Source organism: Anser anser, assembly GCF_964211835.1.
Source record: "Anser anser genome assembly, chromosome: Z".
In the NCBI taxonomy this organism is placed as follows: Eukaryota; Metazoa; Chordata; class Aves; order Anseriformes; family Anatidae; genus Anser; species Anser anser.
This window is the reverse complement of record NC_139723.1, coordinates 33,609,366-33,631,400: the sequence shown is the minus strand read 5'-3', so window position 1 is coordinate 33,631,400 and position 22,035 is coordinate 33,609,366. Positions and strand designations below refer to the sequence as shown.

The following is a 22,035-nucleotide window of genomic DNA, read 5'->3' as shown; positions in this document are numbered from 1 at the left end:
CACGACCTCAGGCTGCTGTACTTTCTGGGCCACCTGCTCACCTCTAACCACCGTATATCTCCCTTGCTCCTCTCCCTTGGGATTTCGGAGAGGAGCGTACCCTGCCGCTTCTCGGTAACTTCACCGCCGCAGCTTTGCCCAGCCGCGACCTCGCACGATTTAAAAGCCTCGGGAGGAGGCGGACACGTTTCAGCAGCCCGGCTTCACGCCGCGGGCATTTCACCCGGCGGCTCTGCCGGCGGAAGGGGAAGGAGGAGCCCCGCACAATGGCTCCGAGCCGCCACCCGCTGCGCCCGCACCACACCGGGGCGAATCCCGGGCACCCACGGTTCCCGGGGGGGGGGGCTGTGGGGGTGAGGCAGGGCTGCGGGGCAGGAGGCCGCGCTGGGCCCTTTGTTCCCTGCAGCGCCCCGGCGGGGACGGCAGCGGAGGAGGCAGGGGTGGGGAGGGTGGGGGGGAGGCAGCACCCGGGCGGCTCCGCCGGGGCTCGGTGCTGCGCGGCGGCGTTGCGGGGGCACTCACCCAGGTGAGGAGGCTCTCGCCCAGCTCCGCCCGCTCCAGGCTCTCCACGTTGAACATGGCGGGGCGCGGCCCGGTCGGTTTCAACGACGGCGGCGGCGGCCCCCTCCCTCCCTCAGCCCTCCCGCCCCGCCCTGTCCGCTCCTGTCCCGGGCCGGGCCAGGCCGCGCCGCGGCGCAGACACGTCAGAGCCGCCTGACGGGAGGAAGGGGGGGGGGGGGGGGGAGGGGGGAGAGCTGCCCGCCCGCGCATGCGCCCTGCGCCGCCCCGAGCCCACACGGACCCGGGCCCAGACGCGACGCGAGGGGGCGGGGCGGGGCGGGGCAGCCGTTGGCGGCCGTTGACGGCCGTTGGCGAGCGGCGGGAGTTGAGGTAGCGCCGTGAGGGGACGGGGCGGGACGGTGGGGGCGGAGGGCGCCGGTCCCCGAGGGGGGGGAAAGGGAGGGAGAGACGCCGGGAGAGGGGGCTTGGTGGCGGCGGGCCGGGCTGAGGGGCACGGCCCAGCGCTCGGTAGCGGGCCCGCGGCTCGGCACGGCCCGCAGCAGCATCCGCGTGACGGGTTTTTATTCCCCTCGGGGTTTATTCTCGGGGTTTTTTCCTCTCGTTGGAGCGGGGGGCGAGCAGTGTTTCACGGCTGTGATCCCCCGTGGTGTGCCGGTGCCCCGCCCCGGTTCGTCAGCTGTCGCGACATGCAACTTCAGTTTTGTGTGGCGCTGACGCAAGCAGGCAGGGTCATGCTTTCTGTCGTGCTGTTGGGGATGTGAGGTTGCGTACAGAAGCACTGCTTTCCACCATGAACAATTCTTGGGCACTTTCAAACTATTTAAATTAAGAAAAAAAAAAAAAAAAGCCTTTCCAGCCTTAGCTGAAACACTACCATATTCCAGTAAACTATTATAATTAAGCAACGTTACTTCGTTTCTCTTCCTGTCTGCCCAGAGAAGTTAGTTGTCCAACTGAAGGCACTGACAGGCCTTTCCTCAAATTCCCATCTTCATGTCAACCCCATTCTACCCTCTGTGTTTCTTAGAGCTCCATACCTTTCCGTCTCTTTTAGCCTTATGCAGCAGTTCCAGACATGGTTTGGGGCTGTTTGACACAGATCGTGCGTCATCCAGATACTCCAAATAGGAATGCTTCACGGTTTCAGGCTCATAGGAAAATGTTTGGAGGCTCTGTTGGGAGTAGATTCCTGTACGGAATTTGCATCTGGAGTTTGCATCTTTAACTTGCAAGGTGGGATTCCAGCAGGAAAAGCAAAATATCTACTTTTTGTTGTTGTTGTTTAGGGAAGATGTGCCACAGGCGCTGCTGACCTCTGACCTTGCAGAGACCTGCTTTATCAGGCAAGTGCCTTGGTTGGGCAGTTCTTAACATATAATGAAGAAATGTGTGTTATTCCCCTACTAAAATTACTCTGTCCACTATTTTGGCTTTATACTAAATCTACCAAGACTGTTTAAGCTTTTTTCTTTCTCTTTTGCAATGACTACGTTCGCACACAAATGTATTCAGCATAACCCTGTAAGTACTGGTGGTCGACGACGAAAGCATAATTGAACACAATACGGTTGAGTTGGGCTATAAGTTTGCTGTACCAGCTAAGCAGATTCATGACTCCAAAGTAGCCACTAACTCATAATAGTGCTGTATTAACAGACTGCATGAAGTTCTACTCTAATATTCCCGAGTTTGTTTTAACCTTCTCAGAATATATCTTGTCAATTTGTACGTCACTTTTATTTTTTATTTGCCTCACTAATTGTGCCTTTTGGTTTGTCTCCTCCTGATTTTTGAAACTTACGGAAATACTTAGTACTAGAGATTATTCTGTGCTTTTTACTAGTAAGTGTGCGTTCACAAAAATGGAAAGCTAATAAATCCTGCGTCATCAAAACGACTTTTTCTGAGTACACCCACCGTCATTACCAAATTTCTCTTTTAAAACATTTCATATGTCCACTGCTATTTCAAAGTCCGGCTTCAGTATACTAACTTTAAAGTACTTTCAATACTATTTGTATGTTCACTGATGTTCGTTGGACATCCGTAACACTTGCTGTCATTACGCTTCCTGAATGCAATGTAGGCATGCCCTTCAATCCTGCGTGAAAGAGAGTGAAAATAACTGTAGGATCCAGCTTGGTGGATCAAATCCATTAGCAAAGTCCTATTCTCAACTACAGACAATGTCCAGGAGCTACTACTACCATGAAGTTGGAAGTATTTGGATAACTTCTGACAAGAAAGGTCTCAATTGTTACTTAGCAATTGTTAATTTGTCTTTATTTGGGGGACCTTGTGTCTGTTTTTCTCTTCAGTGAAACCAAAAGAGCTAAATTCATGCCTTAAAGATTTCAATATAAGCTGATACGCATGGGGGAGGGTTTTACAGGATAAATATGCTCCATTTTACTACTTTCAAACTATTAAACATTGATTTTGTTATTTAAAGCAGGTCACTTATTGGAAACCTGGTGATACAAATGAAATCAATTTATTTGGTTTTAGTTCCTTTTACCATGGAATAAAATTCTGGAGACTTAACAAAAATCAGAATCACAGGAATAACCTGTACTTTCCAAGAGTTCCATTTTATAAGCCTGTGTTTCTCAGTAGTATTTTACTAGTTAGGAATTAGCATATCCTGGAGAACACTTATTCTCTCTAAAACAAGAAGCATTTGCAAGGAAAAAGGGAATAATGGTTCTACTACTAAAAGACAACAGGCAAGCGGTATTGTAGGTTCCAATGGTGGTGGGCACCACCGACGTCTTCATTTTATAATTTTTTTTTCAAGCAGCGAGGGTGGTTGTCAGTACTGCAACAAGAATAAAGTAGCAGAAATAGAAATGAAGTAGAATGGTTGTTCTTACTCAGTTCACTCCCAGCCCATCCCTGAAGGGGCATGTTGTTACCCAACATATTTTTCAGATGGTGAGCAAATTGTACCCTGCTCTCAAAGTCAACGTTGCTCGTGATTACTAATCAGCATTTCACAGCAGTATTGCTTGTGTGTTATCTCATTGTTTACTTCTCCAAGATGAAGAGAGCCTCTTAGTTCTCTAAGATAGCATATTCCTTTGGTAGTGGGTCCTCTGTCTTATGGGGAGTATATGAGCATGTAGTACTTCCGTGTTGAACTTGGAAAATACAATTCCTGTAGAAAATCTATGGGGATATTCTGATTTTGGTTAGCTCACAAAAAGTACGTAATGTATTGTGGCCAACATAAGAGAACATGTTTTTCATTTGTTTGCAGACCATAGTGTAGGTATTGCTCTAACTGTGCTGTATATAGTACACGAAAGCCTTCAAAATATTTTTCAAATCTTAAAAAAAAAAGAGGTAATGCATCCACATTATTATGGGTCTTTGTGCCCCCACATTTCAGTATTATCTGTATGTGTTTCCAGGAATAAAAGCTACCACCGTAATTGCAATGTTGCTCTTCATGATTTTGCTTCTTTTGCATAAAATTGCATGTATTGTTCATACATAACCATCAGGTGGGAGGAAATGTACCTTTCAAGCCCTGCAGGTTCTTATATGAAATGTTTGTAAATTAGTATTGCTTTCTGTCTGTAATCAGTCATCAAAACACAGGACAAGCAAGGTGATTTTATGTGCAGGTGGGTAGTCTGAAATGTTGTTTTGCAAACAAAACAGCATGATTTTACAAAGTTTCATTCCGTTCTACTTTGAAGCATTCTGTGGTCAGATGAGTCTATTTCAGGTTGTTTACATCCTGTAACCATAAAGAATCCTGATGCAGATAAATCTGATCCCCATCTAAGCACTGTGCTGCAAAGTCCAGTTGTAATTTAGCTAAGCCAAGTGGAAGAGAGGAATAACTACTTGTCTTTCTTTCCTTACTAGGCAGTCCTACTATTTTACTTCAAATAAGTGCCACTAGTTTAAAGTTAAACTGGAAATTTTGTTGTTTGTTTTGTTACTGTTGTTACATTGAATGTAGGAAAAAGGCCAAGTGTTTTTGTTGGATTTTTAAACTTTGCAACCTGTACTTTTGTCATTCTGAAATTGATTGTATACCATCCAATTTTAATGGGATTGAAATTGTTAGATGATTTTAGATGTTAGATGTTTGTTTTTCTTCCTTTAATTGGAAGACAAGGTGGGGTTATGCTCTCTTGTACAAAAGCTACCTCACTGCTAAGTGGTTAAAAAGAGGAAAATAATTCCAAGTGTAAGCAAAAGTCAATTCTTAAAATTTAATTTATTTCTTATTACTGCCTGTTTTAACTGAAGTCATTCTATTAACGTGACAGTTTTCATAAAAAGCTAGAATAGACAAGAACTAATTTATTGTATAAAAGAACAGAGACACAGCATGAAAATTTTCAAACCTATGTAATTATTAAAACGAAAAAAAAAGTAGTATACATATATAGAGAAGAATGAACAACTTTATTTAATGCCTGAAGAGCCTGTGGTCTCGAAGACTGATCTGAACAGGCTGAGGAAATACAGTTATTTTTGCACAACCAGACAAATGTAATGGATCAAAGTAAACGGGTTGAAGAAAATAATTCAATGCAAATTACATCAAGTTGCTATTATATGGCATCAACTTACTAGTGCATATTATTTTGGGAGAGATAGGTAGAGTTTTTTCTTGTAGAAGTCTTCCCTGTGAACTTCAGTCCTTAGTCCTCATCAGCACTGGTTGTCACAAAAGATAACTTCATTATATCATTTAAGACTAAGTCTCCTATAGCTTGCTTATTAATTGTGCTGACTGAAAGACCACTGCTGCTAGACCTACTCACTCACTGGAAGGCAAGATTCTTTAGAAGCTATGTGAGGCCTTGGCTAGTCTGTTATGCATACAAACCACTACAGATGTGTTCATGGGCTGTTGTGGTTGCACTTGAAGAAACGTGAACTGCAAGCTTGCAGTTCTGTGCATTTTGTTGGAAAATGTTGTAAACAGGCTTGAGATCAGAAAATTCCTTCCTCCTTCAACCAGACAGTTTCCACATTGTATATTTCAGCAGTGTTCTCCTTGGAGCCATTGTTGTTCATTTTTTTACATGCTCACACAGAGATAAAGTAGGAGGAGATCGTTGCTGTGTCTACTGAGGCTTAAATGACTCATCAGAGAAAGCCTGTATTGATCTTTTGAACTGAAAAGCTTTTCTTTATATTTCTTAGTCTACACAATTTGTGCCAGCCCTCTTGTGCAATGGTTTGATTCAGAAGAAGTGCTAGAGGTAATGAGGGGAATGTGCACAGCACTCATTTGCTGTCCAGAGGCAGAAAGTAAAACATGTTAAAGTTAAAACATGAACATGAGTCCTAAACATTAATAGCCCATCTTCTCTAGAATTTAGTAATAGAAGCGGCAGGGAGAGAGACTTAGGAGGCAGAGGTTCCACTTCCCCCTATATATCTTGACAGTAGTGATACATTAGTGAAGACAAAGTATTTTGAGGAGCGGCCTTTTATGTAGAAAAGCAAAACTGTGCAGGAATTCCTGTTGGGCAGTAAGTTGGTGTTAAAATGGGCATTGGGAAAGTCATATGTGGTAAGTGAACATCTGAAGCAGAGAAAAATAATTGGGATTGTGTGTGGTGAGGAAGAGAAAGTGAGAATCTCTGTTCCATATTCATTTTCTCCTGCTAACCTTGGCACCACAGTTGGGTATTTCAGTAAAAGTACATGAGCAGAAATGAAGATGTAGTCAGTGTAACGATAAACAGATAAGAATTAAGGATGTTGTTGCAAGGAGCGTGAAGAGAAGGAGAGGGAGCTCTAGAGTGGAAGCCTTGGAGGCTGTTCAGGAAAATTCCTTTCATTTTGTGTGATACTGACAATTCGTGTGTTGGATTCAGAGTACACCAAGCAAGCACTGATACAGGAAGCCTTTCAGGTGTCAGAGAGAGAAACACCTTCTAAAGGTGCTGGGCAATCAGAGCATCTGTATGTCTCTCAAACACAATATATATTTCTGAAAAAATGATTAATGCTTAACAAAATGTAGGTGTTACTAGTGTGTTGGTCTGTTCTGACAGAGCTGTTGTAGGACTGTGGAGAAATCATCACATACCAGTTCCTTGCCATTTACGTCTGTAAGTATATGGAGTGGTCAACCCAGAAATGACAGTGTGACAGTAAAGGTTAGTGCAGTGATGATGGTACTTAAGGAGAGAAAACATGAAAATAACAGCACTCTGCCTGAGACACAGCTGTGGAAAATGGGCGTCCCAGAATGATGTATTGTAAGAGAGAGATGCTTCTTCAGGAGTGAATATTTAAAAGAAATCAAGTGTTCAGTTTGGGCATGTTGAGCTGAGGCATGACAGTACGCCTAGAAATCCAGACCCTCAGCGCCAAGGAATTGATGATCAGAAGACTTTCACAATACCTTAGCCGCACAGCTTTAGCTATAGCAATCTAATTGTGTAACTAGCTACACAGAGAAATGCTGTAGCTCCTTGTGTGTAGGGTAATGATCCTGTGTAAGACCTTTCCACAAAGATACAGCCTTTTATTCATTAGTATGTATGAAATCTGGGTCAATATTGACCTATTTCAAACATGGTTCTTGATGAGTCATAGGTGTTCTACCTTTAGGAAAACTTATTCTTTCTAAATATTAATCAACATTTCAGTAGTTAGATTATGACACAGCTGCGGGTGAAAAGCTGTCATTAGCAAAAATTATGACTATGGTTACAGGAATAATAGTCTCAGTTCATGTTGAGATGCAGGTTAGGTAACTTAGTTTATGTTCAACTTCATATATGCTTCATTATTTCATTTTGTTTTTTCGCAGTGGAAGTCCAAAAACATAAGAACAATGAAAGGAATCTACCCTTCATGCTCCATGTTTTCTCTGCTATTATGGTACTTAATTATACCCACTTACCCCTTTTATAGTAATGTTAGAATATACTAGCTTCTCTTGCCTTGCTGCTGCAGAGGTGGCTCCCACAAATGTAACAAAGCTTGGAAAAAGCTCTACAACTCCTACAAGAACAGATCTGGAGAGTGAGAGTAGTCATCTTATGGAAAAGATGACATTTTTCTGTTAGCAGTAGACTGGTGTGTTGAAATCTTGCCAGGGTAGTGCATTACAGCTAGGTTCTAAAATCCCCATGGCTTGTGTTCCCTTTCATTTTTGCAATTAATTCAGGACCAGACAATGTCTTTTGTAGTGATGTTTGCTAGACTGCAGGGTTCAAATTCAAAAGTCACGTACAAGCTGTGAACTAGGAAGAGACACTGATGAAAGTTCGCAGGCTTAAAGCACCCACACTGGAGTAGGAAGTAAAGTAAATGACACCAGTCTTCCCTGACCTTGTAAAATGCTGCTGAGCTTTTATGTCACAGATTCACAGATTCACAGATTTCTCTAGGTTGGAAGAGACCTCAAGATCATCGAGTCCAACCTCCGACCTAACACTAAGTACTCCACTAAACCATATCCCTAAGCTCTACATCTAAACGTCTTTTAAAGACCTCCAGGGATGGTGACTCCACCACCTCCCTGGGCAGCCCGTTCCAATGCTTAATAACCCTTTCGGTAAAGAAGTACTTCCTAACATCCAACCTAAAACTCCCCTGTCGCAACTTTAGCCCATTCCCCCTCGTCCTGTCACTAGGCACGTGGGAGAATAGACCAACCCCCACCTCTCTACAGCCTCCTTTCAGGTAACTGTAGAGAGCGATGAGGTCGCCCCTGAGCCTCCTCTTCTCCAGGCTGAACAAGCCCAGCTCCCTCAGCCGCTCCTCGTAAGACTTGTTCTCCAGACCCCTCACAAGCTTGGTCGCCCTTCTCTGGACTCGCTCGAGCACATCCATGTCCTTCCTGTAGCGAGGGGCCCAAAAATGTCAAATCTGTATGAAAAATAGTTCCAGTGTGTATGGACACATCTTTAATATGGCATTTTTTTTAGCCTTTTCCTAGACTTAGTTTCACTTTCCTGGTTTTGTAATATTCACAGCTGTAGTTCATTTCACTTCCTGATTGCAACAGGAGTGATTCAGCAGCATGTTGCAGACTATTTTATTTTCCTTGCCTTCAGCTGCAGATTAATGAACATTAGTGCTGGCAAGTCATTCTGATTTTTGTATATGTGAAATGAGTATAAAACAAATAAGTTTAAATAGGGAAGCCTGAAAGTACTATTTTTCTTTCAAGCTTTTCCCATATTTCCAGCTGAAACCATAGAAAAAGCAGATAAAATACGAAATTCATCAGATAGTTTTTGTGCATACAAATGGCCATTTAACACTCTAAAACTACCTGTGATGCAAATATTACTCTTTCTTTATTCATGTAGGTAAGGGGAATAAATTAGGTTTCTAAAATGTACATTGTTTTAGCCTAGCAGCAATGATGTGTTATATAATAACAAAAAATCTTGATAATGTTGAGTCATGCTTTTTATAAATGGACTATCCTTAGAATATTGCAAATGCAGCAGGGTATCCTGTCCCTAAGCAAGATATCTGATAAAGTTTTTCAGGTAAAGTATGTGACTGATTTTGTTGTTTTTTTAAAAAAGAAGACCTTATATCACAATGCAGTTATTGCTACTGTGCAAGACAAATGTTTTGTAGTCCTCTGCAGCAAGCCGTTTGGTAAAGTGCATCTGTTTCCTCTTCGTTTACCATTTTTCTCCCAGCAATGAGTAATCTTTTGCTTCAAGAATTTATTGTTCATATGAAAAGATACGTATACGTATTATTTGTAACTGTTTAAAAATGTATGTCTGTAAGTGTGTGTATGTCTCTCTCTATACATGTATACATATATATTTCTTTTTACATTTTAGAGCTGTGATGGCCAGTCACCAGGCAGAAGTTCAGAGTTTGAAGCTAGATAATGATTCAGTCATAGAAGGAATAAGTGACCAGGTACTGGTGGCAGTTGTGCTCAGTTTCACTTTCATTGCTGCTCTGGTATATACGCTTTTAAGGTGAGAATATGTTGATGGGAATTAATCAACGTACTTGAGTTTGTCAAATTCTAACTTTCTCAACCGACTGTTGCATATACAAAACTTACTTTGTGACGTTAAGGAAATGATTGTTTGATCACTTACTCTATTTAGCTAACTGCCTGTCTGAGTTCGTAATTTAATTCACAGTTAGAGTTAAATGATGCGTTGCTCAAAAGTGAAGTAAAATTTTCATACGTTCATCATTTCCTAAGACTGAAAATGACTGAGTTCACAGTCTGTATGGCTGTTGTGTCATACTTGGTTGCTGAGCAGAGATTTATCAATAATGACTCCACAAATAAGATTAAATGGAATCCTCCAATGTACATGCTAGTTGAAGTCTCAAAGGAAAAAAAAAAAAGAAAAGAACAGACTGATTTATTTATGAATGTGTGTATTTGAAAAACAATGGACTTTAATATGCTTTTCCATGCTTTCCATTTCCATAAAGAATTTTAAAGGTCAATTAATAAAAGCTTATTTGTAGTTCCAATGTTTTTCCTTGCAACCTAACAAATACCTTAGCCTGTGTGTTTTTGGGAGAATAAATCTGAGCTTCACATTGGCTTTTTTGTTGTTACTTTGTTTTTTTGTTGTTGTTGTATGTCTTTTTTTAACACTTCTGTGGACTTCTGAATACAGAAGCGGTTTTAATATCTGAGATAACTAAATTTTAATGATGCATCAGCATTATGAAGCTCACCGAGGAGAACGTGTCCTTGTGAGAAGTATTAGTGGGGCAAGGTGTGTTTGAGAGCAGGCCATGAAAGATACCAGGACTGGAAAAGCCTGGTTGAAGTACAAGGCAGTGCTACTGTTCATGACCAGGAGATAGCACGGAAACCTCAGAGGATTGAATGCACATCAAAGTGCTTTTCTTGCCAAGCCTGTTTCAGTTATTCTGATGACTTCAGGATTCCTCTCTTCCCTCAGCTGCCTTTTCTCTGTCCTCTTGTGCTTATGTTGACTTTTTATAGCACATGTGACTTGAATTTGAAGCATTTAGTTAAATACTAAACATTTTGTTTTTGAACTTCATAATGGAAAGTAGGTTAACATAAAAAAAAAAAAGTGAGTAAAGCAAGGACGGTCAGGAGTGAGCAAGAGCAGTGGGAGCTTACTCAGGATGGGCATTCAGGGAGATGATACATTGATGATGAAGAGTTACTTGAGGGAGGAGAAAATGGCTAGTTAGATCTTACCTGTGCAGTGGAATGAGCTGTAACAAGATCTGTGGATCCTGTTACACACCTTGACAGTTTATTTGGAATGGCAAACAAACTTGAACACAAAGTTTTAATAGTTTAGAAGTCTAGAAACGAGCTTATTTCCACACAGTACGACTGACTACTGAAGGTCTTACCAGCATCTTCTTAGATACCCACTGTGCCTTCTGGAACCTTTGAAAATTGTCTGTGTTAAGCAGCATTTTCCCCATACCTCTTTTGTATTGTCACCATCAATATCTGTACAGTACGATGGAAAATCTGTACAGTACAAAATAACAGTAATACTTATTTAGCACTGAACTAGAGGCAGGGGAGAAAACGCAGATAAATATGGAGGGGAGAAAAATGGAATATGAAAAGAACTGCTGAAGGATACGGTTGCTCTACTTCTTTGTAGCAGGGAAAATGCAATGAGGCATCATATCAGGGCATGAGCTGAAGGTCTCTGAACTTTTGGTGTTGAAATCTATTAACAATAACTAACATATGTATCAAGTTGCAGGTGTTTAGTTCAGTGAGATACCAGTTCAGTATTTCTTTAAGATACTTTGTTTAATGTCTCTGAGTTGTACATTTTGATAAAATGCAGTCAATTTTTTTCCATCATCTTTCAAAAATAAGTAGATTACCACTTTGCAAATGAGATTGTGAACATTTATTTTATGAAACATGTTAAAGAGAGTCTGACCCTCCAGTGTTTTGTATCAGAGACTCCCAGCATGTCCTACAGGAATTAGCAAACCCATGTTTATGAATCTGTAGTTTTTGATTTTTTTTGGTCTATTTTTTTCTATTCCAACTTAAGGTTTGTTTATAAAACTGTCAGTATTGTCAGCAGAAGTCAGATTTTAGTCCGTGGAAAAAGAACAATGGCAATCATTGTGCAGTGATAAATCAGTCTGCATAGGTGCTAGCCTTCACTTTGCCTACATGAGAGCACATACTGAATGAGTAGGCAGCCTTCCTCTCCTGGTAATGATAGTTTGGTGTGGTCCTTCATGAGGCGTAGCAAAATCTTGCCACCTCATGGCATTTCTTTCCTCAAGTTATGGAGTGCTAACACTTCAGAAATGAGGAAAAGTGCTTACTAAACTTATTTTTTTTCTGGCTTGAGTTTGGCCAGAAAAAAAAAAAAAGCCTTTAATTGACAAAGCACCATACTGTTTCTCGTTTATTCCAACTTACTTTCTCACACTAACTGCACAACAGAAGCTCTGAATGGGATATGTCTTGAACTATGCCCGTCTCTTCCTGGACGTTGTGTAGTATTCTGCTTCTGAACCATCTTATGCATTGGTGACAGACACTGTACCTCTACAAACACTCTCATATGTTGAGCACAGCGTGTGGTACCAGACTAAAGTCACGTATGTGTAATATTTGCATAAGGATGATATGCCAGTATTGCCCTGGTAACTTTGTCTACTTTTTTTAGATAACAATCTGGTAAGAAATTTGCAATTAGTTGTTTATAAAGGACTCAGGATAAACTGGCTTATAATTCACACCTTCCACTTGTGTGTGATTTGCATTGAATTTCAATATATATCAAAGTTCTGGCAAACTGAAGGTGCAAAGCATGCTAATTTGTAGAGTCTAAACAGGAAAATACTGTTAAACATATAACTTGCACAACAGACAACTTCCACAAGATGTGATTTGTGGAGAACCAGGGAGAACAAGAAAGTTTTTAATGTAAGCTTCTCATCATATAAGCTTCGTATGTCAGCCACTTAACTGCTAAATAAATATACCTTTTGCAGATAATCAGGTTGTTACTAGCATGAAAATATGGGTTTCGTCTGTTCCTCATTGAAAAAAGAATGAAGAAGGCAAAACATTAAAGATAGCAGTATGCAGTATTGTGATTGCTCACATCAAATGAAGGAAAATATTGCAGATGTGCCTGGAGCCACTGAGGAAGTTACATAAATAGATCTGCAGCCCGAAAAGGTCTTAAAAATTCAGCCATTTAATTCTGACACAGGATCAGCCTGCCTAGATCATCCCTAGAATCAGAGTAACCTGTTCTTCAATTTAACTTTTAGTCAAAGATAAGTCACTTTACCCTGAGGTAAAGTTTTCTGGCCTTGTACATTTAGTAGTTACAAATGTTTTTCCACCAACCTTGGATAACTATGGAAAATAATTGCTCATATTTATAGATTAAAAGACTTATCCTGTCCCCTCTTCTCTCCATAAGCAGTCTTCTAAACAAGCTCCCATTTCTTCAGTCTTTTTCTAACGCTTGAACTATGTGGGCAGTAGTTCTTATAATTCTCTTCTGAATTCCTCCAATTTCTCTACATGTTTTTATGCATTTAGCTCAAAATGGAAGACACAATCCAGCTGAGACTTCAACAGTGCTGAGCAGAATTTATCACCAGTTAAATCCATATGAATAAATAAAACACAGAAATTTGCAGTTCTGAACATGTTGTTGACTCATATTTATTGTAACTCAACATCTCTTAATGTTGTCAGCATAATTTCTAATTCCAATCCTGTTCCCATTGTGTTTTTGAATTCTTAATATATCCAGCCTCCTTTCTTCAGTGAGTCCCTTCCCTTTGAATCCTTTTTATCTTGGTGTTTCTAACCTGTAGTTTTCTTGCCAGTAGAGTCTGCAGTGATTTCTTTTTATATCCAAGCTGCTGATAGTTACATAAAGTCAACATTCTAAAGCTAAGAGTTTGCCTACCCCTTCTTATGTAAATCTTGTGGATTAATCTTTCATATAGCAGATAAATCTGAAATAGTGAGGATTTTTCAACTCGATGATAGCTTCTGTAGTGAGTGGGGAAAAAAAATAAGTAAAGCAACAACATAAAAACTGGAATGGAGAGAAAAAATAAAACTTTTTCTAAGTGATGAATATAATATCTTTAAAGCAGCTTGGCTTTTTTGCAGGTTAATGGCTTGATTTTTTTTTTTCATGACAAAATTGAGTTTTAATATGGTTTAGTGATTGATTATGGAGCCTCTATTTGAAAAACTTTGCTGCTGTAGAGCTTTAAGTGGCCAGAGTAATTTTAGGATCTACACTAAATGTACTGTTTCCTTAATTATTTGTGTACTTCCTTTAAAATCCCTTATAGCAGGAAAGAATGTTTTTTCCCCCTTTTTTCAAGTTTCATTGTTTTCCAATCAATTATTTTTTAGTGTTGGTTCACAGTGTTCAGTTTTTTCTTATTGCTTATATTTCCTCTCACAGAAACGAACATCAGAACATACACCCAGAAAATCAAGAGCTAGTAAGAGCTCTTCGACAGCAGCTTCAAACTGAACAGGTACTTTACTAAGTGTTGAAATCGTTCACCTATCTGGTTTGGGGTAGCGTAGACCTCTCTTCTGAAGGTCTGGAAGAAGCTAGTGTTGAAAGTTTCAGGACCTTACTTACTGTTCAGAGGCATCCTTAAAATTTATCTAGGAATGAGGTTATGTAGGTTTTTTTGTTTGGTTGGTTTTTTTTTTTTTTTTAATGGATAAATCAAGTCTACAATTGAAGATTTGACTGGTTCTTTTTTCAAACCAGCTTTTGCCACAAGGTGGAGTATGTTAGATTGTGTTGTGTGCTTCCTGCAGTGTTCCTGGAAACTTAGTGTTAAGGAAAAGGAATCTGGAGAACAGCTTGCTGCCACAGGACAGGGGTTAGATGTTTAAACTGATAAACTGTGTAGCAGAACAATGGCACAACAGCTGGAGCTGGGCAACAGGAATTGCACCCAATTCTGACATGTAGGAGAGAATCTAATGCCTAGGCCATGTTAGCAGTAATTTTTGATTCCCAGCCCTCAAATGAGAGAACCCATACTTTTTGGAGACTGTTCAGAAGAGTCTTTAATGATAGTAGTACTTGAAATAATGACAGATTTTTGACCAGAATGCTTATTTATGAGGAGGAAAAATATGGCAAAATGGGGAGGAAAACACATTTCACCACAGTGAAATAAACAAACTGATGTCCCTGTTTGGCCTTGGGAACCCTAGATAGTGCAGTTGGTAAGCAATACAGTTCAGGTACCAGAGCTATTTAGAATAATAAAGTAAAAGTCTAGAATTTAAGTTGTTATTCATGCTTCAGTGTGTCTAATCTAAGGGGTCTACTTAATGTGAAGGATTGGGGAGGTTCTTCTTTTGTGGTCTTTAATTGGATGGAAGCACATACTTATATGAGGGGAAAATAATGTGTTCGTCACCAGAAAAAAAAAAAAAGGTTTCTTGGTGAAACAGCTTTTGCATTTAAGTATGTTTTGTTTTTGAATTGAAATTTATTTTATTTCACATAGTTTTGCATTTGAGTATTTGACTTCTGGTAACATATATATTTATTTATGTACTTGAAGTTCAGCAGACTTCTCTCATAAGAAATAGGATCTCTAACATTTTCCATTTCTCTTTTGTCCCAGCAGGATGCCTCTGCTGGTGACAGACATCGCTTCTATACAGATATGTCTTGTCCAGTCTGTTTGCAACAAGCTACATTTCCTATAGAAACAAACTGTGGACATCTCTTCTGTGGTAAGAAAGAAAAACCCCAAACCCCATTGATAAAACCAGAACAGAAATACAAACTTCTGGCAATGGTACTGTTACCCTAATGCAAAGCTTTGCTAGATTTTAACTGCTTATCTGCAAGTCCATTAGAAATAATTTTTTATATAACGTGTTGAAAAAATGCATATTAATAAATAGTCATTCTCAGAATGTGCTGGATTTTTTTCTATGGTATCAGGCTTGAAATGCATTTAATTTAAATATATTATGAACAGAGAGTATCATTTACTTCCTGATAGTGAAAAACAGAAGAGGCTGAAGTACACTTCGAAATGTACCATTAAAAAAGCTGGTTTAGAAAGAACAAAAAATATCTGCTTGGTGTTTTCATTATTACAGAGGTGGTTTTTTGTGTTTGTTTGTTTTTCTTACAAGTCCTAAAGAGTTGCTACTAGCTTACAATGATTAAAATATTTTCTTTTCTTTGAGGCCCAGCTGTTGAAATTTATAAATATATATCAGTGTTCTATGTAGCATTTTGCTTCCCCTCCTTCACTTTCCCAGTAGGATTCTTTCACTGCGGTTGTCTACTGTTACAGAATGTATCATGCTTACCATGCCTGGTCATTTAAAAGACAAAAGTTATAAATGTGGAAAACAGTAAGGGGACCCAGATTTTCATACATTGATTCACCCATTAAAACTCTGATGATAAAGCCAGGTTTTCAGGATGAATTTTACATCTCTTGATATTTTTGTCACTTCTGAATTTTAAACTGGAAATTTTTTTTATTATTTGTTTCTTCAGTTAATGATTAAGAAGTTTTCTGTCATTTCAGGAAATAATTTCTTAAAATTAATAATGCATGTGAACCTGTTCAGGATTTTTCTCATTAATCATGCTGAATATGGTCCTTGGTATCTTCAGTGAGTGCTGTATACAAAAATACACATCTTCGTTGTTTTGCTTGGTGCTTAGCTTGTCATTTCATACAATAATAGTTTCAGCTCAGAAATGTCAACAACTGTAACTTATTTTTGTCAGGTTCCTGCATTATTGCATACTGGAGGTATGGATCGTGGCTTGGTGCAATCCGTTGTCCAATCTGCAGACAAACGGTAATAATTCAAGTAATTGCGGACCCGATGGTTTGGCCGTCTTGTACAGTTCACCAAAAAAAGCATTACATGTGAACTGCTGTATTAAGAGTGACAGAAGAGGGAATCTGAGAAGCTGAAAGAATATGGATATGTGAGACATAGGTGGTGGACATTGTTTCTTAAACATTTTGCTTTGTCAGATAAATCAAAAAAATAAAGACTGTTCCTGCAACTCAAATTTAAGTGAACAGCACTGGTAACTCAGCCATTTTTCTGTAAAGGAGTATATGAAAACAGAAAATCATGAGACCTTAACTATGGTTCTTCTCTGCTTCCTAGTTGTGATGTTACACAACTTCTTAACTAGAACTTGTATCTGAAAGACCTGGCTGTTCTGGAAGACTGCCAGTAGTCAAAATATGACTGGTTTCTAAGAAGTACATCTGTTCTCCTTGCCAGAAAAACAAACCAAAACAAAAACTATCCATGTCAATTTCTTATTCTGTTCCTATTTTTGGTTTTTATTAATTTGAGCTTTATAGAGCAAGCATATTACTTCCTTCCTACACAATTTACTTACATTGTTATTTTGAAGTATGTCCTTGCAATTCATTAACATTCAATCTGAGCCTCACAGTCTGTTTTAGCAAAAGTACATCTGTGTTTTAACAGTAGTAAAATTACAGAGTTATATAATTCATTGGAAGCTACTAACATGCTTCACCCCCTTGCCCATACATTATATCCTGTTTTGATTCTGTGTATCAGCATGTCAAGTGACCATAAGAGAGATGAAGGAAAGAAAAATATGTATGGCTAGAGGGAGAATTAATGGGTTTAGACAACACCAAGTGAGGGGAGAGAGAGAGAGAGACAATAAGGGTGAGAAAGATGGAAAAAAGGAAAATAAGATACTTTTAAGTGCTTTTCAATGTTTCTCTGGAGATAGATGGTCTTCTATCTTTCTCTGAGTAATAAGTACATTGGGTGGAACTGCTTGCATGATTATGCATTCATTCTCACCCCCTGTGAGGTAAGAAAAGTGAGGTCTCACTTGAACAGGGAATGGAAGTGTATATACATGAACGACATGAGTCACGCAGAAGGTTTGTGGCAGGGCTAGAAGTTGAATATACATCTGCTTGTGCTGTTATTTGCCAAGTGTGACTGCTGTAAAAACTCCTACAGGATCCTCCCTTGCCTTATGCTCTGAAAAGCTTTTCAAAGTCCAGTCTCCTGAAGCATTCCACAGATACGGATGAGTTAATATGAGAAAGCTTAAAGAAGCTTTGTTTTTTAAGCTTCTACATCTAGACACAAAATGTAATAAATGCTTCATTTTAAATCTAGTATTAGCTCAGAAATAAATATTGCTCAACATACAACTTACAGAGTAATGGTTTTGTGCTTGGGAGAAAGGAGGGGACATTCCTTCTGAACGTTGCTTTTTCTGTTTTTTTTTTTTTTTTTTTCTTTTTGATTCAAAATGGGGTTGGGTAGTAACAGCCATTGGAGCTATACACTGGTTTTGGAAGCTTAGAAGATGTATATTTACTGGGCAGGTACAGAGGAAACTTCCAAAAGTAGTTATAATTGAAATAAAGACTTTTTCTGCTTGCTCTGATAATACGCATTTTATACCTAAACATACTTCCAAATGCAAGGCTTAGGTTTCCAGAAACTCTTATGCAGAAAAATAAAATATATTTGAATATGACTTCACATATGTTTATGTTTGCGTGATAATTAACCCAAGAACATAAGCGAATTCTCTGTACTTACCAGAGAGCTGAAGGCTATTATCTTTTTCCACTGTCTTCTGTTACTCTCTTTGGTCTTCTTATAACTGTCTGTAACATGAAGCATGAATTTTGTTGCTTGTTTGCTGAAATGCAGCGTCCTTCTAAAGGTGGCAGAGAATGGCCTCAGTGCATGCTTTACTTGATTTTGAGTTTAAGAAACAAAACTAGATTAATTTGTGAAACTAACTTTATTATCCAAATCACTTCTAAAACATGAAAGATTTGGGTGTTGAGAAAAATTTGTGGCAAGCTACTCTTAGAAGGAGGGTTGTTTGTTGTTGCTTGCTTTTCGCAAACTTTAAAAAAAAATGCATTGATATTCTTTAAATAGTTTTAAGCAATAAATTTGTTGAAACTTAGAAGCAGTATCCGTGTATTAAATATTAATATTTTTCATTTTATTCTGCTACTAAGTATTGAACTAAAACAAAGTTTGTCCTGTATAGTTAACTGAACGTCACTGTTGTCTCATTTGTAATTGACAATATCTGTGTTTAATTGCACATGTTCTAAAATCTCTGCTGTGCCTAGGTAACATTGTTTTTACCACTCTTCGGTGAAGATCAGCAGGATGCAGCCCAAGTATTGCAAGATGTTAATGATTACAATCGGAGATTCTCAGGACAACCCAGATCTGTAAGTTTGCGGTAAATTTGGGTGGACATCAGTGATTTCAGGGGAGATTAACAGCATTTTTGGTGACTTCTTTTTCCCATGGAATGTGAATTTTCTATTCGTGATGTATAGGGACTATGCAGGTTTTCCTTAGGAAACTCGTGCTTCTGTGGTTAAGACAAGCCCACAAGCTTAACATATATTTGTAGTTGCTATATTGAAACTACTATTTTTGTTGTGAGTGAGAACTGCTAATAATCTTGAGTTCCCTTTTCTTAATACTTAATGAAACAAGTGAGTTGTAGGAAAGAATACTCACTTGATTTATCTGTTTAAATCGAATAGAAAAATCTGAAGTTCTACTGCCTTTCTTCTTCAGATTTCAAGCTGTATGCTGTTTTGGTATTTTTTCCTGCTAGAGTATATTACAGTCTTTATTCTGCCCTCTGAGTGAAGAACACAGGATTTTTTGATGAATAACTAAGAGATGGTTGAAGTTCTATGAACTTTAGAAAATCAACCTTGTACCCCTTTATTCTGTGTGCACGGCCTGATTTGGAAAGTGAAATGCATGCACACGAATACCAGTAACTCTGATACACTGTTCGTCTTCACCTGTTCATTGGATTTAGATATAGTAACAAAACATTACTAAGAAAATTTACAGTCCAAAAAGAAAAAAATTGTCAGAAGGGATTTTTGTTGTTTTTCATGTTCTAAAGCACAAAACAGGAATGGTTTTTATCCAGAATAGATTGAAAGTACATTTTAGGCTCCAGTGGACCTTTCTGGGCTCTGCGTCTGGTCCTCAGTAACTGTCCAAGGTCATCCCAGAAGTCTGCACTAAAGTCCTAACCTGAATTAGATAATTTGTTTTTGATTTATACACAGTATTTTGCCTTAACCACGTACAACATTCTTTTATAGGGGATTTTTTCAGCCTTGGTGATAAGTCCTTTTAATGTCATGGCTCTGTGTACAGTAGAAATGGAATCAGTACCTAAAAAAATAAAGTAAAATTCAAAGGTCATCCCTCCCCAAGCCTCACAACAAACACTTGAATATCTTCTACTGAGCAGTCTCTCACTTAAGATGACAGAATCATACTCAAAAAAAAAAGAAAAGAAAAAAAGGAAGGAGCCAGGGATGGATTCATTTAAAGGTTCTTTAGTTTACTTTAAAGTTTGATCCTTGGTGATTTATAAGAATCACTGGTTGTATGCCATAGGAGAGGGTGTTGTGTTTCTGAAGAAATTCCATGTATTCTAATTTAGCTATTGTTTCTTTTATTTCCAAGAATCCCTAGTTGTCTTTCCTTCTGATCAATATATCATTCCAATTACCCTGTTTGCTGTTTCATAATTTCTCCATATTTTGTTTTCCTCTAATAGTCACTCCTTTCCCTTCTTAATAGATAATGATGTATTTTGTGGTAAGGCAAATGTACATTTTACTGTATAGAGTTATACAGTTTGACTGTTGCTTGTAAACATATATATTCTAAAACTAACTTCTTACCTAGTAAAATTAAATCCAGAGAGTTTTATCTTACTGTTTTTTATTTTCATTCTTATAAATGAAGAGATACCAAAGCTGTAATGTAGTAATAGAAACTTCATACTGAAAAAAAGACCCATTTAGCGTGGACCTGTAGCTGAAGCAAAATATTAATCTTTGGTTTGTTTCTTGATAGATTATGGAAAGAATTATGGATCTGCCCACTTTACTGCGGCATGCGTTCAGGGAGATGTTTTCTGTTGGGGGCCTCTTCTGGATGTTTCGCATCAGAATATTCCTCTGCTTGCTTGGAGCTTTGCTCTACCTGGCATCACCTCTGGATTTTCTTCCTGAAGCCCTCTTTGGAATCCTGGGGTTCTTGGATGATTTCTTTGTCATTTTTCTCCTGCTGATATACATCTCCATCATGTACCGAGAAGTGGTAACACAGCGGCTGAATAGATGAAATGGGTGAAAATCTCCGAGATGCACAGGTGTTTGTGGAAGGTTTTAAAAAGAGAACTATAAGTATGGAGTAGTAAGGTGCCTGTGCACAGCTTCAGTAACTGCAATTTCATGGCTTCTAGTTGATCATCTTATACAAGTATGAACAATTAGTATGTGGTGATGCTTAACTGGAATCTTTGTGTATTACAAAAGCTTCATAATGATGAGGTTAGTTTTATAATGTAATAAGCTACCTTCATCTGCTTATATCTAATGAACAATTGTATGTAATCAAAGCAGAAAACACCTCTTTTGGGGTGTGATTTGTGAAAAGGGAGCTCTGGTAAAGAACTTCCAAGAAAAAATACATTTGGGTACTTAGACATGTATAAAGAAATTTCAGAAGCTCTTTGGAGGACAGTTACCATGACTAAATTGTTTAATGTCTCACTGCTGTGGGCTAGAGTTTTTTAAAATCAAAGTAGCTTGTTGTATCTCTGTGGAAGAAGAAACCCAAGGACCGCATTACAGGTATCAACCTGCAGTTTGCTGCTGTCCACTTGCTTCACAAAAACAAGGAGAACACCTCAGTATTGCTTAAGCTGCACTATGTACGGTTGCATGCAATTCGTACAATTTTATTTTTATATTTCGTAATATGCACACACCAGATGATCTACATGGAGAAACCAGTATTATGCACACCAAACTGGCTAGTGCTCTGTGTTTCAATGGGAGCATGTTTTTTATCTTCAGCTTGTTTATTTGGTGGGTTATGTACCTTGAAAGTGGCGTTTTTGTGCCGCTTTAGGTCAATGCAGTATATCTGTATTGGACGTTTGCATCCCTGTAACTGCATTCAAGAATCTGGCCAATAGAAAGAACCCTCAGATTTTAGGCAGTGATCAAATAAAAGAACTCAGAACTGGATGTTTACAGAACTTTACCTGATTGTATATTTGCAACACTAATATTAAACAACTTAGATATGGGGGTGTTTGATTTGCACTTGAGGATTTCTTGTTTGATTGGCTGGTTGACTTGGATGTGGGCAGAGAGTATTCTGAATTAACTTGAAAAAGATCTGTGAATAGGGACCACCAAAAAAAAAATAAAAATCTGGAAATGTTTTCAAACCTACCAGAGTATTAATTATCCTTAAAGTTGATTCTTTTTCTGATGAATTTCAATATAGGCTATCATAACTACAGAATTCATTTGGAAGTACTTTCATTTTATGTAAGGGAATGCCACTAGAAAGCTCAAGAATATTCCATATCTATGTACTTCTTAGTTTGAGGAAAGGTAATTGCCATTTTACTTTAACTTCCTGAGTACTTGAAAGACAGCGATTAG

General features: G+C 38.8%; 2 protein-coding genes across 13 annotated transcripts in view; one reads left to right on the top strand and one right to left on the bottom strand.

Annotated features, from left to right (window-relative positions):
- The window catches only part of HOOK3 (hook microtubule tethering protein 3), an 87,297-nt gene extending 86,622 nt beyond the window's left edge, over positions 1–675 (bottom strand). For both annotated transcript variants that reach the window (XM_083817601.1, XM_083817600.1), the window contains exon 1: positions 523–675. In XM_083817601.1, coding sequence (XP_083673727.1) covers positions 523–579 — 57 coding nt within the window. In that variant the 5' untranslated portion in view covers positions 580–675. The remainder of the gene's footprint in view (positions 1–522) is intronic.
- A 102-nt stretch (positions 676–777) lies between these two features.
- Positions 778–21,819, top strand: RNF170 (ring finger protein 170). 11 transcript variants are annotated; one of them, XM_083817616.1, is made up of 9 exons: positions 821–891; positions 1,809–1,865; positions 7,319–7,389; positions 9,324–9,405; positions 13,935–14,010; positions 15,133–15,241; positions 16,263–16,336; positions 18,652–18,756; positions 20,429–21,819. In XM_083817616.1, the coding sequence occupies exons 6-9, from the start codon at positions 15,172–15,174 to the stop codon at positions 20,696–20,698; spliced, it is 519 nt and encodes a 172-aa protein (XP_083673742.1). In that variant the 5' UTR covers positions 821–891; positions 1,809–1,865; positions 7,319–7,389; positions 9,324–9,405; positions 13,935–14,010; positions 15,133–15,171; the 3' UTR covers positions 20,699–21,819. The 11 variants fall into 11 exon arrangements, with proteins under 11 accessions (XP_083673733.1, XP_083673736.1, XP_083673742.1 ...); XM_083817617.1 differs by having other exon boundaries at positions 15,130–15,241; XM_083817615.1 differs by having other exon boundaries at positions 9,324–9,467.
- The last annotated feature ends 216 nt before the right edge of the window (positions 21,820–22,035 follow it).